Raw genomic sequence first — 25,775 nt, 5'->3', positions numbered from 1 at the left:
ACCTGTGGCACATTTATTTATAGCCCTGGTACTGGCGCATTCTGATGATGTCACCAACAGAGGCTATAAATTCTAGTCAATTTTATTGACATGTTGCACACATATTCACATCTGGTCACTCCTAAAATACGTTCCCAAAGTGCTGAATCAAGTGCAGCATTAAGTGCATCTTTTGATAAGGGAACCAACATTACACCAACAATATTCAACAAAGGATAATGGCAAACATGAGGGCTTAAATACATGACATGGGGGAACATAAACCAATGAACAAACAGAACTCTAAACAAGATAAACAAACAATAAACCAATGAAAACAAGACACATGAACATGGAGGGAAAAACATCACTTGACTAGGGGAACACATGACATGAACAGGAACTAAAATTTTCAAAATAAAAGACATGGAATCAAGACATGAACAAAAACACATCTAAACATGACACCGAGTCATTTATGTAATAATGAAAACATGGACTGGTATCAGGTAAAATTTTAATTCATAATCATTCTTCAGTTGTCTCCGCTGAATGATTATTAGGCTATGGTAGATTTGATAAATTAATAGGTTACTGATTTAATGCTATCAGACTTTAGGTCTGTAAATTAAAATGAGCAATGTATCATCCTAATTTTGTTCAGTTTTAAAGGGCATATTAAGAGCATTGAATTCTCTTTACAGTATTGTTGCTTGATTAATATTCCCTACAATTGTATATGTATGAATTGTATGGAATCTAAAAGACTGTGGTTAATTATATAATAATATATTTATATTAATTATATTAGTAAATACCATGTGCCCCCTTTGTTTTTCCTTGATATTTTTAAAGCAGCAAAAAGTGTATCTGGACTATGTATGCGTTGTGCATGCCCTCTTTATATGTACAGCAGGGTTTAACTGTGGATTTAACAAATAAAAAATATTCATCCTGCATAAAGTGAGAATTTGTAGAAAAAAAATTAAATAAATATATATATTAGATGAAATCATGTTTAATTATCCCAAAACAAATACAAATGATTTAATTCACAAATTACACTACCTTTGTATATGAAAAGTTGTCTTTTTTGTAATGTACAAACATTTATGGCTTTTTTCTCTGCGCATGAATGCAGCGAGCGATATCGGAAGATGTTATCCACAAATTACTTATCTAGAGTATTTTTTTTCCATTTCACTAATTGTTAAGGTGTGGATTTGGCTTTGGGAAACTGACGAGCATTTATGAGCCACTTTATCCCAGAGCAGAAATCTAAAGCAACAGGCGGACGATTCAGTGAGATAATTCTGCTATGAAATTCTCTATGCAAGAGTGGAAATCTTTACCAATCAAATGATCAATTGTAAGCTGTCACACACTACAGCTGCCCTTTCTGTTTCAAAATAAAAGCCCTATGTGAAGGTGAATGTGAAAATCAAAACATATATTACTTGTATACACACAAATCTAATCCTCAAAACAATATTGATAATTCAGTATTCTATCAGAATAATACATTTGACTGGTTCCAGCAGTAATATTTTAGCATTATGCAATGTTCTACTGGGTTCCAAAAATTAAGTCATTTTTGCACACCATAGAAAAAATAATTTTTTTAATCTTTTTTAAAATTAAATAAAAATATATGAAGGTAAATAATGCTTTGTATTAGGCTATTGTGCTCTCATTGCATAAAAAATATAAATATAAAAGTGTGTATGAATGAAAGTGATTAGATCTCATTCTGCCTTGTGTTCATTTAGTGAAAAACTGGGGAAACGTGCCTTCATTATTTTTAAATAGATGTATACAATTTCAGATTAAATAAATAATTAACATGATAGATATTGAACATCAATATTAAATAGCCTGAACATTTTCGATAATTTTTGAAGCCATATTGCCCAGCACTAGTGTAATATGCCTCTTTAAAACCTGTTTTGTTCAAGTAAAATGACAATATTTATTTACAGTATTATTGCGTTGCTCGATTGTCATATATGTTTTTTAATACTATTTATTATGCTGATTTCTGTTGTTCTCATAGAAACAATACGCAAACACAGTCATTACTTCAAAATATACTTTTATACTCTGGAGTTGCTGCCGTTCTTTTTAAAAGAAGAATTGGACGAATTGGATTACAAGCAGTCCATTTATGTAGAAAAACATATCAGTATAATACATTATAGACTCTTCAACTGCATAATATAAAAGTCTTTGATCACATCTAATATTTACAGCTTGTGCTTTGTGGAGTTTGTTGACTACTTATTTCTGAAAGATGCTTTTTTTTCCAAACATTTTCTGCATAATGATCAAAAACGTCTTGGCTACTGTCGCAACCTCCGTTCCCTGATGCAGGGAACAAGACATTGTGTCAATGTATTGGCACTAGGGGTCGCTCTTGGGATCACCAAACACCTCTGATCTCTGAGAAAGGGCCAAAGGGAATTGGCGAGTGGAATTTGCATGCCACTCCTGCGGATATACGGGTATAAAAGGAGCTGGCTCGCAACCACTCATTCAGGTTTTGTGCTGAGGATCCAAGACAGGTCCTGGACAATTCAGCAGGTAGTACAGCATTGTGGCAAGAGGGATAGAGTCTCGTTCCTTCCATCAGGGAACAGAGGTTACAACAGTAACCAAGACGTTCCTTATCTGTCACTCACTCGAAGTTGTGTCGATGCAGTGACACTAGGGGTCCCTATACAAAATGCCATAACTAGCTGAACTGTGTTACGTGAACTGCCAAGGCAGGTGCAAGCAAGCTGCACGTAGCCTCCCCCAACACCCCAAAAAAACTTTGTATAGCTCCCCACTTCCCTTGGGGGGGGACGTATCTAGTAAGGGAGCAGGCCACGGCAGCCGCTGACTTTTCTCTCTATGTTTTCTCTCCACAGAGTATTTCGATTTTTGGCTGGGGCCTTTTAATGCTTTTTATTTGTGTCAGGGAAAGTGTTCTTTTCCTTTCTTATTCTTCTAAAAGACACCGCGGAGACTACATCCTTCCCGAAGGTGAGGTTAACATGTGGCAAATATGTCACATGGGCTCACCAGCCACACATAGAAGAGATGCGGTGGTAGGTCCTGTCCAAAGGAGAGGAGCTCTACAAACACGGCGACCAGAGGCAAAGAGAGCTCTGCCCAATGGAGATGCGGGTCTACCGATATGAAAACCGTACCGTGGAAAATACATCACAAGGGGTTACCACAGGTAACAAGCGCCTGTGGAACACCTACCCCAGTACAGGGTATGCTAGCACACGTACTGGGTCTGGCTACGAATTCCTTAGCCGAATTCGCCAGCCAAAGGGCTAGGGAGGTAGGACATCCAGGGTCTCCAGTGAAGTCCTCGGCATCCGACATCACCAACGCGTTCTCCGATGCTGCTATCAAAACCTTCTTGCAAGCTCCGAAAGAGACAATAAGCTGGCACTGATGCGAGCTGCCTGTCTCATTCCAGAACTCGACCAGTGCAAACGAGAGTCAGCGATCGTGGCCGTCAGAAGCGGAGAGATAGCGACCGCGACCAGGAATTACACACAGAGGGAAAGGTGTCTTTAAAAAGACGCCATCCATCAGTGCGTTCTCTTTTAGAGGAAATATACTCTTTTATTTGCAAGAATATATACTCTTTTAGCTGTTGAAGTGCCCAGTGGAATACTTTGCATCAATCGCGCAGAGGGATAGAAAGCCTCTTAAATGCGCTGTATATCCAACAGTTTACGCTTCTTAGTGTGGTGAGTGGACAGTGAAATTCAGCTGGAATTCTCTGTGAATCAACCGCTCAGCTCCGAAGAAAAAATCTGAGTGAGTGGTTGTGAGCCAGCTCCTTTCATGCAAATTCCACTCGCCAATTCCAGTTGGCCTATTATCAAAGATCAGAGGTGTTTGGGGCTCCCAAGAGTGACCCCTAGTGTCACTACATCGACACAATGTCAAGTGAGTGACAGATAGGAACACTTTAAACAACATTACAACCCATTGAGGAGACTGTAAGATCCCTGTCAAAACCCAAATGATTCACTGTGAAAAAGGTCCATGCTTGCTTGGCCCATGATGATTGCCACCTATATATATATATATATATAGGTTTCATAATTAAAATGCAACAGTTTGTAATGGTGGTATTTAATGCTAGTTCAACCAATTAATTCTGTCATCATTGATTCATCATTGTTGTTCTAAATAGTTTAGATTTAGTTTAGTAAACAGTTCAGTTCTGTTTATATATATATATATATATATAAACAGTAGTGTATACATTTCGAAAATCTTCCATTGGGCCAAAGTTCTGACATGGACTACACATGTCAAACGGACAACAAAAAGGGCTTGACAACACCACTGATGCCAAACGTCATGTGTTTTGAATTTTCATTATTCAATTTGAAATTCTGAACTACGTGGCTTCAGAAAACTTTTTTTTTAATTTTGAAGCTTGACAGATCCAACCTATTATACAGAAAAGAGTGTCCAGTATATTCTTCCAAAATACTTATCTGTAATTAAGTAAACCATACAGGCTTAAAATAACAGTAAGTGATGACAGAATAAAAATTTTGGGTGAGATATACTTTTAAGTGAGAACTGTAATGCTACAGTAATTTCTTGAGTGTTCCTCTCATTCTTTTTCGCTTTTACACAATTCTCATGTATTTTACCTGTCAGTCTGATAACTTGTCAATGACACGAGGTCCGCAAGTGGATTATGCAAGACCAAGAGAATTTTCTGGTCTGATGCGGATCACTGTTTGCTCAGATACAATAAGATGTTTCTCAATCATTAATGGCTCGGCTACATGCGCTGACTGCTCATGTTTCTGCCAGTTTCTGCACAGAGAGAACTCAAGCAAACAAAATATTGCATATTTTGCTTGAATATTTATGTTTTGTTTTTTTGTTTTGTTTCTGCAGCTGAAGTCATTAAAGTAGTGCAGAATGATTTGACTTGACAATGAGTTTTACCCAAGGCTTGTTTCTACATTCATTCTGTGCTCTCTAATTTTACAGGTTGAACTCCTCCTCAAATCAAACAAAAACTGTGAAAGAATGATTTGGACCAAAGCAGGGTCCAAATCTGTTGTTATTAGATGGTTCATTCTCAAAATATTTTGAACAAAATTTTAAGTTTTCATGACACCAAATTCAAGACTCCGCATATAGAAGGCATCATTCTATAACCTGTTTTTTAATAAAATGTAATAATGTTAATGATGTTAACTATATTGTTTGGCACATTTAAAAAATAATATTAATAGTTAATTATCACACATCTTAATTTCATATATATATATACACTTCCACAAGCTTCTCACAATAAGTCCAGAACGAACTGGTGTAACTGAGTCAGGTACGTGGGCCTCCTTGCTTGTGCACACTTTTTCAGTTCTGCCCACAAATTAATTTATTTATTTTATCATATTGAGTTCAGGGTTTTGTGATGGCCACTCCAATACCTTGATTTTGTTGACCTTAAGCCATTTTGCAACAACTTTGGAGGTTGTGGTCATTATCTATTTGGAAGACCCATTTGCAACAAAGCTTTAACTTCCTAGTTGATGTCTTGAGATGTTGCTTCATTATATTCACATAATTTTCTTTCCTCATGATGCCATCTATTTTGTGAAGTACACCAGTACCTCTTGCAGCAAAGCACCACCACAACATGATGCTGTCACCCCCATGCTTCACGGTTGGGATGATGTTCTTCGGCTTGCAAGCATTTCCTCCATGTTTACTTCAAACATAACGATGGTCATTATGGCCAAACAGTTACATTTTTGTTTCATCAGACCAGAGGACATTTCTCCATAAAGTAAGATCTTTGTCCCCATGTGCCCTTACAAACTGTAGTCTGGCTTTTTTATGGTGGTTTTGGAGCAATGGCTTCTTTCTTGCTGAGCAGGCTTTCAGGTTATGTCGATATAGGACTCGTTTTACAGTGGATATAGATACTTGTATACCTGTTTCCTCCAGCATCTTCACAAGGTCCTTTGCTGTTTTTCTGGGATTGATTTGCACTTTTCGCACAAAACTACGTTCATCTCTAGGAGACATAATGCGTCTCCTTCCTGAGCGGTTTGATGGCTGCGTGGTCCCATGGGGTTTATACTTGCATACTATTGTTTGTACAGATGAACGTGGTACCTTCAGGCGTTTGGAAATTGCTCCCAAGAATGAACCAGACATGCAGAGGTACACAATTGTTATATCTGAGGTTGTGGCTGATTGATGTCAAGCAAAGAGGTACTGAATTTGAATGTAGGCCTTAAAATTCATCCACAGGTACACCTCCAATTGACACCGCCAATTAGCCTATCAGAAACTAATTGGCTAATTGCCTAAAGGCTTGACATACTTTTCTTGAATTTTCCAAGCTGCTTAAAGGCACAGTTAACTTAGTGTATATAAACTTCTGGCACAATGGAATTGTGATATACTCAATTAAAAGTTAAACAATCTGTCTTTCAACAATTGTTGGAAAATTACTTGTGTCATGCACAAAGTAGATGCCCTAAACAACTTGCCAAAACTATAGTTTGCTTATATGAAATCTGTGGATTGTTAAAAAAATATTTTTAATGGCTTCAACCTAAGTGTATGTAAACTTCTGACTTCAACTATATATATTATATATATATATATTTTAGGGCTGTCAATTGATTGATTAAAATAATTACATGGTCTCCTGATTAATTAATAGCAATTATTTGCTGAGAAAGCCCCTCCTATACATAATGATTAATTCAATATATAATGATTAAATAATTATACATAGTTATCTTTAAATATTTAAAAATTATATATATATTACACACAACAGTTAGTTCTGGTCCTCAAATCGGATTGGATGAGAGATGTTCCATGAGCACTGATGGTTTGACAGTATCAGCACTCGGATGCTTCACTGTGTGTGTATCACTCCGCTTGTGTTCGTGCTGTTCTAAACTAAACTTTTTGAAATTACATATGTTAACCAGCAGGCAGAACGTTGACAGCATCTCTGCTTGGTAGTGGCAACATGTGATCGCACACGCTCCGTCTCTCTTTCTATCTCTCTATATCACACACACACACAAACACACAGACAAAGACACATAGACACGTACACACCCATCAATCCATCCTTGTTTATCCAATAACTTGTTAGAAACAGCACAAGCTGTGATACTATTTCTGAAGTGAACTTTTTGAATTACTAATGAAGTCTTGGACGCATCATTTGTTTTGAACCAGCAGCAGATTCTGATCCGTAGCGTAACAAAGTAGTTCCATGCACAAATGCATTTTTATAACCATACTTGGTTTTTCATAATTTTTTTCATTTACTTGTGCATTGAACTGTTGTATATAAGCAATATCACACTCACAATCATGCTACTGTATATGGCCCTACATCAGCACTGCTGTAATTACACACAGCAGTGCTGATGTAGGGCCATATCGTACTCTTGCTCGTGTGACATTACTTATATATATATATATACATTTTTTTTTTTTGTCCAGCTACTCTTTTGTTTTCTTTTTTTTTAATCCCCTTTTGGAATTTGGAATGCCCAATTCCCACTACCTTGAGGTGGCGCCATTACTCACCTCAATCCGGGTGGCAGAGGACAAGTTTCAGTTGCCTCCACTTCTGAGGCAGTCAATCCGTGCATCTCATCACATGGCTCGCTGTGCATGACACCGCGGAGACTCCCAGCATGTGGAGGCTCATGCTATTCTCCACAATCCACACACAATGAGAGTGAGAACCACAAATCGAGACCATGAGGAGGTTACCTCATGTGACTCTACCCTCCCAAGCAATCTGGCCAATTTGGTTGCTTAGGAAACCTGGCTGGAGTCACTGAGCACGTGCTGGATTCGAACTGATGAATCCAGGGGTGTAGTCAGCGTCAATACTAGCTAAGCTATAGTTTATCATGAATAAAGACTCTGTATGTATCTGACTGTTCTTTACATGGTTGTACTCAGTCCATCTACTGTATCTGTCTATCTAAGAACCAATTAGAATGTTAATTACCTATATCCTTATAATTGTTATGCATTTTTGTTTTATTAATGAATTATGCAATATCTACCCAGAGACCACTACAGCTGCTAGTTCAGCATCATACACATATTGTTTCCTTTGGTCACTAACTAATCAACCTTTGATAGCTGTGCAAGTGTGTGTTTATTTCTGTTTCATACACTAACACAGATTTTAATGCTGTTCAGTGAGCTTGGCTGTTTGCAATTCCAGCAATTCCAGCAATCTTCCCCTTTGATTTAATCAATTTAATGCATTTTAGTTTAATTTAAAGACTGGCTATAGAGTATCTGTAAAGCTATTTGCTGCAGATGTACATGTGTTTTATTTTGGCCTTCTCAGTTCTCTATTTCTGGGTTGGAGGTTGTCTTGTATCACCCTAAAAGGGTGGTGAACATGAAATATTGATTTGGGTTGAAACTACTATATATATATGGAGTAATGTACAGATTTTGCTGTTTCAGAAGGAAATTGGTATTTTAATTCACCAAAGTGGCATTCAAATAATCACAAAGTATAGTCAGGACATTACTGATGTAAAAAACAGCACCATTACTATTTGAAAAAAGTCACTCCAACACCTTAACCTTGAGTAATCATGCTAAATTGCTAATTTGGTACTTGAAAATCGCTTAAATCAAGCCTTTCTGAAAGTTATTTGGTTTGTTAAATGAAGCTTCACATTGTTTTTGTGTTTGTTTTTGAGTTGCCACAGTATGCAATAAACTGGCATGTCTTAAGATCAGTATTAGGTCAAAAATAGGGGGGAAAAAAGAAAAGAGCTTTGTCTAGAAGCTCATCAGTCAATCGTTGTTTACAATGAAGAAAACAATCTGTCTCTAAACACTAAAACAGTATTAAATATTAATCTGTAAGCTATAAAATGAAGACTTAAGTGCTCCAAAACCATTTTACTACAGATTGTAGCTGTTTTGAGTCACAGGATGGCATGAATTAACTATTCTGACTTGTGTTGTTATGAAAAATAGACCATGATCCAAAAGACAGGAGATGAAAATTGCTATATTGAAATCCAGTTGCCCAGTTGGACAACAGTCAATTGTAGAATTTAGGAATGACTATGCAAAAATATCTGACTATTCTTTGATGCAATTGACCAATCACATTCCATTTAATAAGGTCATGTTAACATAGGCTTACTTGTGATGTATTAAGAAATGTACACATCAGAGGTTACGTGTTGCACGTTATCCAAAATCCCAGTCTATCCTAATTCACCATAACAAACTCATCCATATCTGTTATAATCATGTGCTTCGGTTTCTCACTCAGATGGCTACACCACAGATGATATTGAGTTTTACTGGCGAGGTGGAAACCATGCAGTAACAGGAGTTGAGAGGATAGAGCTTCCACAGTTCTCCATCATGGACTACAAACTCATCTCCAAGAATGTGGTATTCTCTACAGGTAAAAGAATTACTGGACACTTACAAGTCAAGAGCTGCAAATATTGTATAATCAGAGAAGAGATCATATAGAGTTAAGTCTATTGAGCCTATAGTTACGGTTCTATAATCTACTGACTGATTGATTATAATCTATAATCCAAGTCTGAAGGGCAAATTCATGTTGCTCCAATGCTGTGCTAACATGATCACATGGGACGTCAACATGTCGCTACAGAATGTTCCAGTACCTTGACATCAACATATTCTGCCAAATTACTGACAAGCGGCATCTCCGTTCAGACATTTTTACATCAATTCAAATGTGTTTACCTTTTCTTTTTCCTCACTGACTGATAGGTTTAGGGTTGGGGGGTTAATAAAATATTCATTTCTCAAATACATTATGTATTTTTAACTAAAAACAACTTGTTTCACAACTCGCTTTTGGCGCCACTCTGTACATTTTACACAGAAACTGGACCTCATATGTTCATAAACACTTCCAGTTTTGGCCACTGAGGGAGGTGGTTTGAGTTATGGTTAAAATAAACTGACTTAGCTGAAGAACTTTCAACCTACTATCGCCAAATTCACTGTGAGGTCAGTCTGGTTCTGCATGGCATTTCAGCGCAAAAATCTGCTTCATAATTACTAACCACCTGCAATTCAGTTTACCCTGGTGCTGTCTGTGCTAGTATCGCACAGTGTCATGCATATTGATATTACATAATTATGTAATGCAAATGAGGATTATTATAGATGGCACCGCATTCACAAAAGTCAATACCAGTTTACCTGGTGCAATTTTCTGCATTTTCTGTTTTTTCACATTAATTCATTAAATTATGATCAAATGATAGAGCATTATACCCACTTGGGCATATATGCAGATGTGTGGTGTAGTCAAGAGCACTTTTGTAGACTAGTGCATTTTAAAGAGCTGATTTTAAAAAGAGAACAAATAGAGCTCCGCATTTCAAAGCCTTTGAAACATGGAAACACTCAGAACTGGCCCGCAAGATGGGGAATTGGCTTGGTGTACAGCATGACACCTGTGAACCTATGATACGTGTGTGTGCGTGCTTAGTACATTTCGCATGATTGCTCATTAAACATTAATTTGATCAGGTCGTGGCAATGAGCTGGCGGATGGTTTAAAGTAAATAGAGTTAGAATTGTGGGTACGACTTTACAGTAAGTTTCTATATGTTAGCATTAGTTAGCTAATGTAAGCTAATATTATTGAACTAAACTTTTACAGCATACATTAATCTTGGTTAAGTTGTACAATTGAACATTATATAATATATTATAAACAAACAGTAATTTACAATGAACAATAGTATATTTTAACTCTTTCCCCGCCAGTGTTTTTAAAAAAAAGTTGCCAGCCACCGCCAGGGTTTTTGACGATTTTCGCTAAACTTTAATGGCCCGCAGAATATTTTCTTCCATGAATATATGAAGATGCTATATATCAAAATAAAAATCTGGGCCTCTGCTTTTAGGCAAATAAAACGATTTTATTTTATCTTCATTTGTTCTTTTTTTATTGCGACTTGAACAGAGGTAGGTTTTGTCAAAAAACAACATTTCAGACAAAAAGCTGAGAAAAAGGCATGTTTATGTCTGATATTTTGAGCTTCTCATACTCCACTTCTTCATGTTTGAGACGATCGCAGTCTGTTTCTTTGATCAAAGAGTTACGTACTCTTTCAAAACATGCATGGGGTCTTCCTTACCGTATAACACCTAAACACGGAAACCGGAAAATTCCGTGTTTGGCGGGAAGCGTTTTTTCATAAAACACGGAAAATTCCGTGTTTGGCGGGGAAAGAGTTAATGAAACTTTAACCTAGATAAATACTGTAAAAAAAATAAATAAAGATTAATTGTACCAAATGCATTAACCAATGTCAATGAGCATCTAGGTTACGAATGTAACCTCCGTTCCCCAATGGAGGGAACGAGACGTGTCAGAGATGCGACACTAGGGGTCTCTCTTGAGCATATACCTCTGATCTATGAAAAAACGCCAATGAGAAGTTGGCAGCTAGTATTTGTATACCCCGCTCCCGGACATACGGGTACAAAGGCGAGGCAAACACTAGAGTTCATTCCGGAATGAGTTCATTTTTCTGAGGAGCCGGAAATGGTCTGGCCACTACAGCAGCTCGGCTCAGCAACGTGGCCGGGAAGGACACAACATCTTGTTCCCTCCATCGGGGAACGGAGGTTACATTCGTAACCTAGACGTTCCCCTTCTGTCGCTCTCTCCACGTTGTGTCGGAGAAGCGACAATAGGGGTCCAATTTAAATTACGCCATGCGCTGAGCCGTGTACGTGTTCTGACACAGGAGCGGGCAGGTGTTTTTTACGTGCCAGATGACCAGCTGTATCAGACTACACATACCCTTCCCCAATGCCCCACAAAAGTCGTCGGAATCCTTTTGGTTACCCTGACAGGGGAACAAGGCGACGCTTGCCAACCTGGGAACGAGCCAAGCCTGGCTGGGCCTCTTTTCTCTCTATGTTTCTTGCATAGAGCAATAGACAGCCAGGGCCCTGTGTGTATGATGCTGAACGGAAGGGGGTCTTACCCAATTTCTTATTCTTTCAGGGGAAAAGACCCTGCGGAGACCACCCCTACCCAGCTGGGGAGGTAAGGTGGTGAATACATCACATGTGTTTTAGCGACACGTGGAAGTGGCACGGTGGTAGATCCAGCCTCAGCGAGGGGAGTTGCTACAACACGGCGACCGGAGGACAGCCGGAACTGCCTAAGGAAAATGCGGGTCCACTCGCAAGGGGACCGTATCGCGGAAAATACACACAGGGGGAGTCCGCGTAGGAGTCCTCACCCTGTGGAGCACTTAGTCCAGTACAGGGTAGATTTGAGTACCCGCAGTGGATTGGGTCGGCAAGTTCCTCCGCCGAACTGCGGACCCATGAGGGCTAGGGAGGAATCGACCAGGGATTCGAGTTGAGTGGAATCTCCTGGGAAAAAAGACGCACAGTTTTACCTCAAGCGAGGGAAAGGGCGCTATATGCAAGCGATTCACCCGGCCAGCCCATCGGCGTGTTACCGATTTCTACTGGCTCGGACCTGAGAAAACACGGGATGAAACTGACTCAACTCTGAGATTGTAGTATCTCGTAAATGTGTTGGGTGTCGCCCAACCCGCTGCTCTACAAATGTCTGCCAGGGAGGTACCCCTGACCAGTGCCCACGAGGACGCAACACTCCTTGTCGAGTGAGCTCGGACCCGCAAGGGGTGGGGGCACGGCCTGAGTGTGATAAGCCAATGAAATGGCATCTACTACCCAGTGGGAAAGCCTCTGTTTGGAGATAGCGTTTCCTTTCCGCTATCCCCAAAAGCATACAAAGAGCTGCTCAGAGTGTCGCTCTGCGTGCGGTCCAGATAGGTACGCAAAGCATGTACCGGACACAGCAACGATGGGGATGGGTCTGCCTCCTCCCGGGGCAGCGCTTGCAGGTTCACTACTTGGTCTCTAAAGGGAGTGGTAGGAACCTTGGGCACGTAGCCCGGTTGCGTTCTTAGGATCACATGAGTGTCTGCTGGACCGAACTCCAGGCAAGTGTCGCTGACAGAGAACGCTTGCAGGTCCCCGACCCTCTTGATGGAGGTGAGCGCGATCAGCAGGGCAGTCTTAAGAGAGAGGGCCCTGAGTCCAACTGATTCTAGCGGCTCGAAAGGAGGTCTCTGGAAGCCCGCGAGGACTTGGCCGTGAGGGATTTAACCTCCGGGCGCCTCTTAGGAACCTGATGATTAAGTCGTGCTTACCAAGGGACTTGCCATCTTTCCCGGTCCTATTCTTTCAGTGGGAAAAGACCCTGTGGAGGCCACATCCTGCCCAGTCTAGGGGGAGATAACACGGGGCAAATACAACATGAGGGTTGTGAAGCCGTACGTGGGAATGGCACGTAATAGAAGGGACACGATCTCCGTGCACAAGGCAGCAGGTCGCCGGTCTCAGGGGCGCTTTGAAGCCTTTTTTGTGTTCTTAGTGGCCTGTTGTGAGACGGGTGGCATCTGCTTATTGCGGGTGGCTCCATGTAGGGGCCGGCTTACTGGGGTGGGCTGTGGTGGAGCTGGTGTTGCTGATGCAGGGGGATGCCCTTGGCGATGAGCAGATTGGGTGCGGAATATTGAGCCACGCCGGGGCAGGATGTGTTGGATGGCCTCCGTCTGCTTTTATGTTGAGAACTGCTGGGCAAAGTCCTCGACGGTATCGCAGAATAGGCCAACCTTGGAGATGGGGGTGTCAAGGAATCGTACCTTGTCAGCCTCCTTCGTCTCGACCAGGATGAGCCAGAGTTGGCGCTCCTGGACCACCATGGTGGACATCGCCTGCCAGAGACAACGGCGTGACCTTCATCGGCCGGAGGGTGAGATCGGTCACCGAGTGCAGCTCCTGCATCAGTCCCAGGTCAGGACTACCCTCATGCAGTTCTTTCAGCGCCTTGGCTTGGTGCACTTGCAGGAGAGCCATGGTATATAGGGCGGAGGTGGCCTGTCCAACGGCACCATAGGCCTTAGCTGCGAGTGACGACGTAAGCCTTCAGGCCCTGGACAGGTGTCTCGGATGGTTCCACCAGGTGGCGGCACTCTGTGGGCATAGGTGATCCACCAGGGGAATCGCCGAGTACCCCCTGGCAGCCCCGCTGTCGAGGGTTGTGAGAGAGGAGCCCACAAATCGGGTCCAGGCAGTAAAAGGTGCCTGCCACGAACTTGTGAGCTCATCATGCATCTCCGGGAGGAAAGGAACCGGGGCAGGGCGCGGCCGTGAGTGGCGCTCTGGGCCCAGGATCCAATTGTCGATCTGCGAGGGTTCAGGGGGGGAGTGGAGGGTTCCACTCCATTCCGACACTCACAGTCGCATGCATGGCCGCCAGCTCCACATCAGCCTGCGACTGGGCAACCGCACCCGAGAGGGTGGAAGCCCAGCCTAGTCCTAGGCATCAGACTGAACGAGCCCACTCTCCAATGCTGCAATCGAGAGCTCATCCTCTTCACGAGCTGTGAATGAGATTGCGAACCCGCCTTGAGACAATCCGGCGGTCTCTTCCCAGAACTCGACTGAGGCACACAAGCATGCTGGGTACTGGGAGGCCCGTGGGGGTTCCCGGCAGAGAAGCTCCCACTGAGTTCCCCCAATGCTAACCATCGCAGCCTCATACCAGTAGGTGGAAGGACCAAGGTGGGGAGCCGCTAGGGTGGCTTTCCCTTTGACAAAGGAGAGCCGTGACCACAACATTGCCATGGTCATGTTCTCACAATGCAGACATGAACCATCCATGAATGATGTCTCCACGGAGGACGTGCCCAAGCACATGAGACAGCGATCGTGGCCTTCAAACGTGTGGAGATAGCGACCACAACCAGGAATTTTACACAGATGGAAAGGCATCTTGAAAAAGACGCTCTTTGCCACTCTTTTAGTAGGAAATATATTATTTTTTTTGGTGGAAAGAATATACTTTAGCTGCTGAAGCGCCCAGGGGTGTTCTCTGCACCACGGCGGTGCAAAAGGGGGAGAAACTTTTGCAATGCGCCATAAATCCAACTGCTTCACTCGCTGTCAGAGGTGAATGGACCGGTAGAGGAATTCAGCTAACTGAACACAACCGCTTTTCTGAAAGAGTGGTTGCAAGCCAGCTCCATTTATACCCGACTGGGGCAGTGGCATGCAAATTCCACTCGCCAATTCCCATAGGCCTTTTCTCAAAGATCAGAGGTGTTTGGGGCTCCTAAGGGCGACCCCTAGTGTCACTACATCGACACAATGTCGAGTGAGGGACAGACAGGGAACAGAGTGTTCTTATAAGTAATTTAACAAAATGTTGTGTGACCACTTGATTTATTCATTGAATACATTTTCATATTCATGAATTTGTCATGCAAGAAAGTGAAGAGGGTGTAGATGCAATCTTTGGAAACTGCATTTGTCTCAGCATGTCAGTGACATGAAGACAGACTATTGACTAATGTTTAACAGCTCCTGCAAGGTTTTTTAACGAGAACACTGTGTCATCTTGCCTTTGTGCCAATTGAGATGGAAAACATTTAAAGGCTTTTTTTCCTCCATTAGGATGTATTGTGGTAATCTAGTATCCATACATTTATGCATTTAGCAGATGCTTTTATCCAAAATGACTTGACAGTAAATTCAAGATTTACGTTTTATCAGTGTGTGTGTTCTCTTGGAATCTATCCTATGTATTTGCTTGCACCATGCTCTGCCAGGTGAGGAACTACTTACAGTGCATCCGGAAAGTATTCACAGCGCTTCACTTTTTCCACATTTTGTTATGTTACAGCCTTATTCTAAAATAAATTAAATTCATTATTTTACTCAAAGTTCTACAAGAAATATGACAATGTGAAAGAAGTTTGTTTGAAATCTTTGCAAATGTATAAAAATACAAAATTAAAGTAATCACATGTACGCCTTTGCTCAATACTTTTTTGAAGCACCTTTGGCAACAATTACAGCCTCAAGTCTTTTTGTGTATGATGGTACAAGTTTGGCACACCTATTTTTGGGCAGTTTCTCCATTCTTCTTTGCAGGACCTCTCAATCTCCATCAAGATGGATGGGGAGTTGTCCCGTAGCCACTCCTTTGTTATCTTGGCTGTGTGCTTATGGTCGTTGTCCTGTTGGAAGAGGAACCTTCACCACAGTCTGAGGTCCAGAGTGCTCTGGAGCAGGTTTTTATCAAGGATGACTCTGTACATTGCTGCATTCATCATTCCCTCGATCCTGACTAGTCTCCCAGTTCCTGCCATTGAAAAACATCCCCACAGCATGATGCTACCACCACCATGCTTCACTGTAGGGATGGTATTGGCCAGGTGATGAGTGGTGCCTGGTTTCCTCCAGATATGACACTTGCCATTCAGGCCAACGAGTTCAATCTTTGTTTCATCAGACCAGAGAATTTTGTTTCTCATGGTCTGAGAGTCCTTTAGGTGCCTTTTGGCAAACTCCAGGCACTTCTCCTTTACTGAGAAGTGGCTTCCGTCTGGCAACTCTACTATACAGGCCTGATTGGTGCTACAGAGATGGTTGTTCTTCTGGAAGGTTCTCCTCTCTCCACAGAGAAATGCTGGAGCTCAGTCAGAGTGACAATCAGGTTCTTGGTCACCTCCCTGACTAAGGCTCTTCTCCCCCGATCGCTCATTTTGGCCGGGCGGCCAGCTCTAGGAAGAGTCCTGGTGGTTCCAAACTTCTTCCATTTACGGATGATGGAGGCCACTGTGCTCATTGGGACCTTCAATGCTTCAGAAATGTTCTGTACCCTTCCCCAGATCTGTGCCTCAATACAATCCTGTCTCGGAGGTCTACAGACAATTCCTTGGACTTCATGGCTTGGTTTGTGCTCTGACATGCACTGTTAACTGCGGGACCTTATATAGACAGGTGTGTGCCTTTCCAAATCATGTCCAATCAACTGAATTTACCACAGGTGGACTCCAATCAAGTTGTAGACACATCTCAAGGATGATCAGTGGAAACAGGATCCACCTGAGCTAAATTTTGGGGCTGTGAATACTTATGTACATGTGATTTTTTTCGTTTTTTAGTTTTAATAAATTTGCAAAGATTTCAAACAAACTACAAACACTCAAATTGTCATTATGGGGTATTGTTTGTAGAATGTTTAGGCAAATAATGAATTTAATCCATTTTGAAATAAGGCTGTAACATAACAAAATGTAGAAAAAGTGAAGCGCTGTGAATACTTTCTAGATGCTCTGTATGTCCTAAGAACATTAAAGCAAATGTTTATTTTTATGCTTGCTAAAATCTGAATTGCTTTGGTAATAGTGGTCCTCAAGTCTTCTCCACGAATACTAAAGCTCAAACATAGACCTCTATTTATAGTGTGATATTTACAGTAATTACTGAAGAGAAAGTTACCATGGAGATGATATATTCCAATGCTGTGATTTCTTCATGTTCCGTTTGTAAATCCCAATTATCTATTATCTAATTTCTTCATCTGAACTGTGACCAAGGCCCAGAATTAATTTGCCACACCATTCAATGTTGAACATTTACCACCATTAAATATTTTTTTAATGGTCATGCAGCATATATATGACATGAGAATTTGTCTCTCAGTGAAACTGTACTGTAATTCTCATATAACTTGAAGACCTATTGACATTTGTTCATCATATTTCTATTTTGGTGGATTAATGTGAGGAATATTGCAAGTTTTGCCACATGGGGGCTGAATTAAAAAGAAAAAAAAAAAACTTTAGGCATCCCCTAGATAAAATTATTTTGGTACATTTTCAGGTAGAAAATAGTGCATCCTCTAACTAATAGTTACGATGTATGAGTCTTATCAGATGTTTTCTTAATTAGATCGATTGTTTGGTTCTGATTTGAATCGTGAACATCTCAAATCAACAAGGGTAAGATTATCATTTTTACAAATGACTAAAGTTCAGGCATGAAACTCTACATTGTGCAAGCTGACAGGTTCTTTGAACTTGTTATCTGTTAGGTTACGTCAAGACAATATGTTGGCTCACATGGTGTAAGATTATGGGTCCTTTGACATGCAATTGGGTAGTCAGTCGATTCCTGTACTCTCTTTGTCTAACATATACACTACCGGTTAAAAGTTTTGAACCACACTCATTCTTTATTATAATTTTTTTTTTCTTCACATTTTAGAATAATAGTAAAGTCATCAAAACTATGGAATAACATAAATGGAAATATGGGAATTATGATGTGACTAAACTAAATCCAAAATAAATCAAAACTGTGTTCTATTTTAGCATCTTCAAAGTAGTCACCCTTTGTTTAGAATTTGCAGACATGTACTCTTGACATTTTCTCAACCAACTACTTGAGGTATCTCTCTGGGATTTGTAAACAGTATTGAAGGAGTTCCCATCTATGGTGGGCACTTATTGGTTGCTTTTCTTTATTATTTGGTCCAAGTCATTATTTTCAAATTATAATTTTTTTTAAATAAAATGTTAGATCCCCTTCTGTCACTCACTCGACGTTGTGTCGAATGAAGTGACACAAAGGGTCTTAATTGGATGCCGAATCGTACTTCTGAACCTGAGAAAAGGCCAATGTCAATTTGGCAGTCAGAATTTGCATGCCGTGCTCCAGACATCGGGTATAAATGGAAGCGGGGCAGAATTTTTCTTCCGAGCTGAATGGTTGTGCAGCAAGCTGCTGACTTTCACTCATGTTCCACTCACCTCTACCAGCAAGAAGCATCGCTGTTGGATCTGCACGCCATATTTACAGCTGGCGTATCTCTCTCTGCACGCTGTGCAGTTCACGTCCCTGGGTGCTTCGACAGCGCTTTCTTTCTGTTTAAAAGAGTGTCTCCTCCTTAAAGAGTTGTATTTCCTCTAAAAGAGTCTGAGTTTTCCACTCACAAAAGAGCAATACACAGCGGCGTAGAACGTCCTATTCAGGATGCATCTTTTTCAAGATGCCTTTCCGCCCCTGTGTTGTTCTTGGATGTGGTCGATTTCTCTCCAAGAACGACGCCCACAGACGCTGCCTCGTGTGCCTGGGTAGCGATCACACTGAGGCGGCGTTCACTGCGAGAACATAACCAGGCAGCTCTGCAACCTGGGCCCAGCTCTCAGCCCCAGTTGCGAGCACCTCGCAGGCGGTGTACGCCCCCCGTCTCCAGGACCACTTCCCGGACCAGAAATGCTCCGGAGCACTCCTGAGACGGGCCACCCAGGCAGTCGGATGTTCGCTCCGGAGGTGGTACCAAGACCACATTGTTCCCCGGTGGAGGGCCGGGAGGAGAATCCTTGTTTCCTTATTTTCATTTGCCGCACCCTCTCCGGGTTGCGGTACCCACATGTTCAATAAATGAGCGATTTCCCCACTCCCTGGGTCACAGACGCCTCTCAACAGGGTTGGGCGCCGTGTGCAACGGGCGTGCTGCCCCTGGCCCCTGGAAAGGACCCCGGCAGTGTTGGCTATCAATTGCATTGAGTTGATGGCTGTAATTCTTACCCTACGGATGTTTCTCCCACTAATCAGAGGCAACCACATCTTGATTCTTTCAGACAGCACCACGACGGTAGCGTACATAAATCGCCAGGGCGTGCGCTCTTGTCATATGTCACAACTCGTCTGCCATCTCCTCCTTTGGAGCCAGCCGCGACTCACATCCTTGGCAACCGCAACATGACGGCAGACACGCTGTCACGACAGGTTTCGCCCAGCTCATATGGGACCGATTTGGCAAGGCACAGATAGATCTCTTTGTCTCCCAAGACAACTCCCACTGCCCCCTATGGTACTCCCTGACAGGAGCCCCTCTCGGGACAGACGCGTTGGCATACAGCTGGCCCCGGGGGCTGCGCAAGTACGCATTTCCCCCAGTGAGCCTTCTTGCATCGGTACTGTGCAAGATCAGGGAGGACAAGGAACAGGTCATCCTGGTGGCCCCCTACTAGCCCACCCGCACCTGGTTCTCGGATATCACGCTCCTCGCGACAGCCCCTCCCTGAAAATTCCACTGAGGAAGGATCTTCTTTCTCAGGGACGGTGCACCCTCTGGCATCCGCACCCAGACCTCTGGAAACTCCACGTCTGGCCCCTGGATGGGATGCGGAAGATCTAGTGTGTCTACCACCTAGACACGATCAACCAAGCTAGAGCTCCCTCCACCATGCAACTCTACACCATAAAGTGTCTCTTGTTCGCAAATTGGTGTTCTTCCCGAGCCGAAGACCTGCAGAGATGTGCAGTTCTGCCAGTGCTTCTATTTCTGCAGGAGAGGCTGGAGGGGAGGCTGTTCCCTGGGTCACAGACGCCTCTCAACAGGGTTGGGGCGCCGTGTGCAACGGGCGTGCTGCCCCTGGGCTTTCCTACGACCCCTTTCAGGGACCAGGTCGTGAACCTGCAAGCGCTGCCTTGGGAGGAGGCAAACCCAGCCCTTTCGTTGCTGTGTCCGGGGTGTGCTTTGCATACCTTTTTAGAGGACGCAGAGTTTTAGATGTTCTGAGCAGCTCTTTGTCTGCTTTGGCGGACGACGGAAAGGGAACGCCATCTCCAAACAGAGGTCCTGTGTATTGACAGGTCCAAGCCGATAGAACTCGTAACGCAGCACAACCGACCGGGTGTGCCGCTTGCACCTTGCGCCCTTCACCAAGTTGATCCAGTGTGCCTCTTCATAGTTCCCTCTTCAGGCTAACTCCCCATAATGTATTTTCCATGGTACGGTCCCCCTTGTCAGCGGACCCGCATTTCCCCCGGGCAGTCCCGCTGCCCCGGCCGCCGTGTTTGTATAGCCCAACCTCATTAGGCTGGACCTACCACTGCGCCATATCCCACATACGGCTTCACAACCCTCGTGGTGTATTTGCCATGCAGTACCTCCCCCTAAAACTGGGCAGGGCGTGGCCTCCGCAGGGTCTTTCCCTCATGAAAGAATAGGAAATATGCGGACCGGACAGCTACCTCGTCCGGCCTAGTTTTTTTTATGGACCCCTTGTGTCACTTCATTTGACACAACGTCGAGTGAGTGACAGAAAGGGAATGTCATGGTTACTGTCGTAACCTCCGTTCCCCGAAGGAGGGAACGAGACATTGTGTCCCTCCTGCCACAGCACTTGACCTAGCACTGTAAATGGCTGTGTTTAATTTTTGGCCCCTCAGTGCAAAAACCTGACTGGCATTCGCTGCCCCGCTTCCCTTTACACCCATATGTCCAGGGCAGGGCATGCAAATTCTGTCTGCCAACTTGACATTGGCCTTTTCTCAGGTTCAAAGGTACGATTCGGCATCCAAGGAAGACCCCTTGTGTCACTTCATTCGACACAACATCTCGTTTCCTCCCTCGCGGAACGGAGGTTACGACAGTAACCATGACGTTTTATAATGAAATAAATGAATATGGTGGCATAACATATTTTTGTCTACAAAACTAATTTCAAACATTTTAGCATATGCCTTCAGATCAAAAGATTTTTAAGATCATGAGAAACATTTCAGTCAAGTGTTTAAAAAGTTTTGATTGGTAGTGTACATTTCTCAGTTGTGGTTTCACTGTATCACTAATTTTTCTCTGAAACAGCTACTAGTCTAATAATCTAATTGCTCAATGCAGCATGTCTTGCATTTTGTCTAATTGTGCAGCAGCAGCATGTCGACATGCTAGCTCATAATGTATGTGTATTTTCTACCAGTAGCAATTCTATGTACTTGCTCTGCTGCTGCAGCACCAGTGTAGCAGATATAGTCAACCGAAACCGAAATCCTATCATTATGTCATACCCATATTAACATGCTAAATCTTTCAGTGAGTTGTCATTGCTGAACTCTATTTAACCTCCTGAGACCCCTGTGTGACTGTTGTGTGCATATTCCATTTCCTTTTTTTGATTTGTAAGAGTATCAGCTAATAAACAGTAGGACTACGTTGTGAAATGCTAAGTAATACCAAGCTATAGAAAGTCAAATGTATTTAATCAAATATTTTATTATGTGTACAGGTCTGTTGTTTATTTATGTTTTTGAGACATTACAGACATTACAGCTGATTTTCTATAAAGCTGAATATATAATTCTGATTAAAAGTATGACCAGCATAATCATTTCACTGCCAACCATATTAAAATAAAATGCTGCATTATAAAATTCTGAATCTATGTACTAATTACCAATGTCCCATGTCTGCAGAAAATGTTGAGTGGTCCAAAAATCATCTGCAGCCTGAAATTGAACTTTTGGTCGGATTTTAAGAGTGAATGCACTTAGCTGCATAGAAAGCTATAGGATGCACCCTTGCTCATTTGCTCTTTATCTAGTGATTGACTTAACCTCCTGCACTGGTCTCAGAACAATTAGAAATACACCTTATTTTCATCATAACTCCATTTAAAGTCTCTGAAACCAACATTTGTCAGCTTTTGCATGAATACATTTATTCTCAATGTGAAAATGCATAGTAAATATAGGAATCTGTTTACTAATGTTAATGAATTTAACTGTATTGTACAGTTATAAAAGAAAATATAAAAATGTATATTAAAATGAAGCAGCATTACTAACAGATGTTACATTTGAAACTTTTTTTTTCTTCAACTTTTAAGAGAAAATGGTCCCATTTTCCACATATGTGGACTTCATGTTTGTCAGGGCACTGACATGCAAAAAATGAAAGCGGCATATCAAACAAAACTAGGTTAAACCATGCATTATGTTGCAGTTTCTAATATAGCCCCCTGCCAACTGGCCAGTTTAATTTACTGTTAAATGTTTTATCAGCCAAAGCCCATTTGTACTCATATCTGATGCCTGACAAGTGTTTATTTGGACCCTGCCCAATGTCTTTTCACAGACCAATCATATGACAAAGACATAACTGAAGCAAACTTTTGCCTGAATGAATGTCCTTGTAATTCTGTTCTCATCTCAGTTCAGACGATTCTGTCACAAACTTGTTAATCTTTGGATTTATAGTGCATTTTCATCCACAATGATTTTTTTATACTTAACCACTTATAAACAATATAAAATAGGACTCACCACTACACTAAACCTAACCAAGAGATGAAGGTGGAAACAACAACAGTAGATGTGCATGTCAAGAGTGTGTGTGAGGAGGCTTGTATAAACCGAGTCTGAAGGACTGTAAAGACATATTTATGCCTCTAACTCTGAAAGAGAAATAGTCCATTATCTTATACATTTACATTTATTAATTTAGTTGACACTTCTATCCAGTGTTATACAAAATGAGGAACAGAAGCAATTAATCCTACAAAAGCCAACAATGATTGGAGTGACTTGAGCCCTCTTTGATAGGTTAAAGACCAGACGCGTCACTACGTTCTGGACCAATTGCAGTAGTTTAATCATGCTAGCGGGGAGGCCGGCCAACAAAGCATTGCAGTAGTCAAGTCTTGATATGACAAGAGCTTGAACCAGGAGCTGCTGTACATATTCCAACGGGAAGGGTCTGATTTTCCTTATGTTGTAATTAGTGTGTGATTGATCAAATGTGGCCAGTGAAGTTTAGCAGGTCATTAAACACCACTTCAATGTTCCTGGCTGTAGTGCTTGGGGTTACTATTGTTAAACCAAGATGAATTATGAGGTTGTGATCAACAGCTAACTTGACAGTGGTCACCAGAAGTTGTGTCTTGGCAAGGTTGATCTAAAAGTTGTGTTTCTTTATCTAGGCTGAGATTTTAGAGAGGCAGGCTAAGATATGAGCTGGAACAGGTTGAGCTGTGTATAATCTACATAGCAGTTAGGAGAAGCCATGTGCCTTCATGATCATTCCGAGTGATGGATAGTATATGTGTTAAAAACTGAAGTATACTTTGTACTAAAACTCTTGGTAGCAACATGTTGACTTCCCAATATGATCGGTGTGCATGCAATGGACAAAGAACGATGTTTACTAGGCAGGCAAAAGGTTACTATGGGGACTTATTGTTATGAGAGTGTGATGCTTTTACCCTTTTCTTACAGTGCATCAACTAATCCATCACCAGTATACATTCTAAAAGACAATGTGAAACTTGATAGCCTGTGCAAATAAAACAATATATGCATACACCATCCCAATGTCTTCATAATTCAGTAAAAAGAATAGTAAATTAATTCTAAAGGTGGTCTCAGATTCTGACTATATAAATTATATTCATGCATTCCTCCTCTTTGCTGCCCACATTCCTCTTGTCCAGCCTTTCACATTGCACATAGTCTTCCTTCCTCTACTGCTGCCAATGTGATATAGCATGCAGTAATGACTTACTATGTCTGACCCTCAGAAGAGTGGATACCAACCTGATGGATAAGCAGAAACAAATCGCTGGGGTTGCTGTATATTAAACACAAATTAAACCCTACTTCCAGTCAAATGCACCAAAGTGACTTTCATTGCATTGATCTTAAAGGAAAATGATGCATTGGCAAATGAAAAGATTTTATTTTTTTCTCAGTGTGCCTCCCTTCAAGCATACAGTATGTATAGGATTGTTATTATGTCCATCTCCTTGCATTTACATATAGTGGGTGCACATCATATGCCAAAAATGAGACACCACACTGATTCAATGGACTGTAGCCTCTGTTAGATCAATAGTCCCAAACATGCTTTTACTTGAATTCTAGCCAGGAAAAAGCAAACATGACACCAACTTCTGCCAGATTAGGTAGTTTAAGCTACAACTATATCCCATTAGACTGCATATGTTCAAGCATGGCTTTCATCCTATCAGCTTAAAGAAAGTCACCATGTACATGTGTGAATATTTCATATGATCTAGAATCACGGTTTGATGCCCTTATTTTATGTGATCTCCTTGGCATTCATACATAGAGTGGATACTAGGGACGTTACGGTTTCATGGTACAGTTTTCACTGTACCATCTAAGTTTTTTTCTGAACTTTTCTAAAAATTTAAATCACTTCAATTAAGACAGAATCTATTTGACAGGTTTATTTGCTTAATGCAGCACAGCAGTAGGCCTACAATGTGTTTAATACTACTACTACTAATAATATGTTTTATTTGTAAAATAGGCCTACTAAATAAGGTTTACAAAGTGCTTCAGTCATCGAGAAAATTGACAGTTAGCAATTCAGCTCTTTTACATGTAAAATTGGTGAGCATTTAATCTCATAGATCCTTTGACATGTAATATGTTAGCCATTCAACTTGCGCACTTTCTCTTTTTCAAATATTTAATTGCTCTGTTGTTTTAATTGCACAGCTTTGAGAGTTTTTCTTTTAAACCAACCTCCTCCTGTCATGACTGAACTGTATAAAAAGATTGTATAAATATGCCTTATAGAGAGTGATCTCATTGCTGGGCTATTTTCATCTAGGTTCCTACCCTCGTCTCTCCCTGAGCTTCAAGCTTAAGAGAAACATTGGCTACTTCATTCTGCAGACCTACATGCCTTCCATTCTGATCACCATCCTGTCCTGGGTGTCCTTCTGGATCAACTATGATGCATCTGCTGCCAGGGTTGCTTTAGGTACGTGCTGACCAAATGAAAGCTATCTAGTACAAAAGTTAAAACAGCATTTAATTTGGTTTAAATGGAACAAACAAGCATATCTGGGTCATATTTCACCCATTTATGCATTTTGCATCAATAAAATGAAACCTATTTTAATACCTAAAAATTAAGCAAAAATTATAATATAATATATATTTTTTTTAATAAAAATAAAATGTGAAATAAATGCCAATCATGTGTTAAACTATAACAGATTAACCTAATTAAATATTCAGATATTTTTAAAGACATCAAAAAATATTAATTGAAACATATACAGGTA

The 25,775-nt window shown here is 41.4% G+C and overlaps 1 protein-coding gene across 1 annotated transcript in view; it reads left to right on the top strand.

Moving 5' to 3' along the window:
• Positions 1-25,775, top strand: part of LOC127625386 (gamma-aminobutyric acid receptor subunit beta-2-like) — a 215,103-nt gene that overhangs the window by 177,916 nt on the left and 11,412 nt on the right. Inside the window, 2 exon segments of the mRNA XM_052100660.1 lie at positions 9,320-9,457; positions 25,316-25,468. Of these exon segments, the coding sequence (XP_051956620.1) occupies positions 9,320-9,457; positions 25,316-25,468 (291 nt within the window).

Source organism: Xyrauchen texanus, chromosome 31 (assembly GCF_025860055.1).
Source record: "Xyrauchen texanus isolate HMW12.3.18 chromosome 31, RBS_HiC_50CHRs, whole genome shotgun sequence".
NCBI classification, from domain to species: Eukaryota; Metazoa; Chordata; class Actinopteri; order Cypriniformes; family Catostomidae; genus Xyrauchen; species Xyrauchen texanus.
This window is presented reverse-complemented; position numbering and strand designations above follow the sequence as displayed.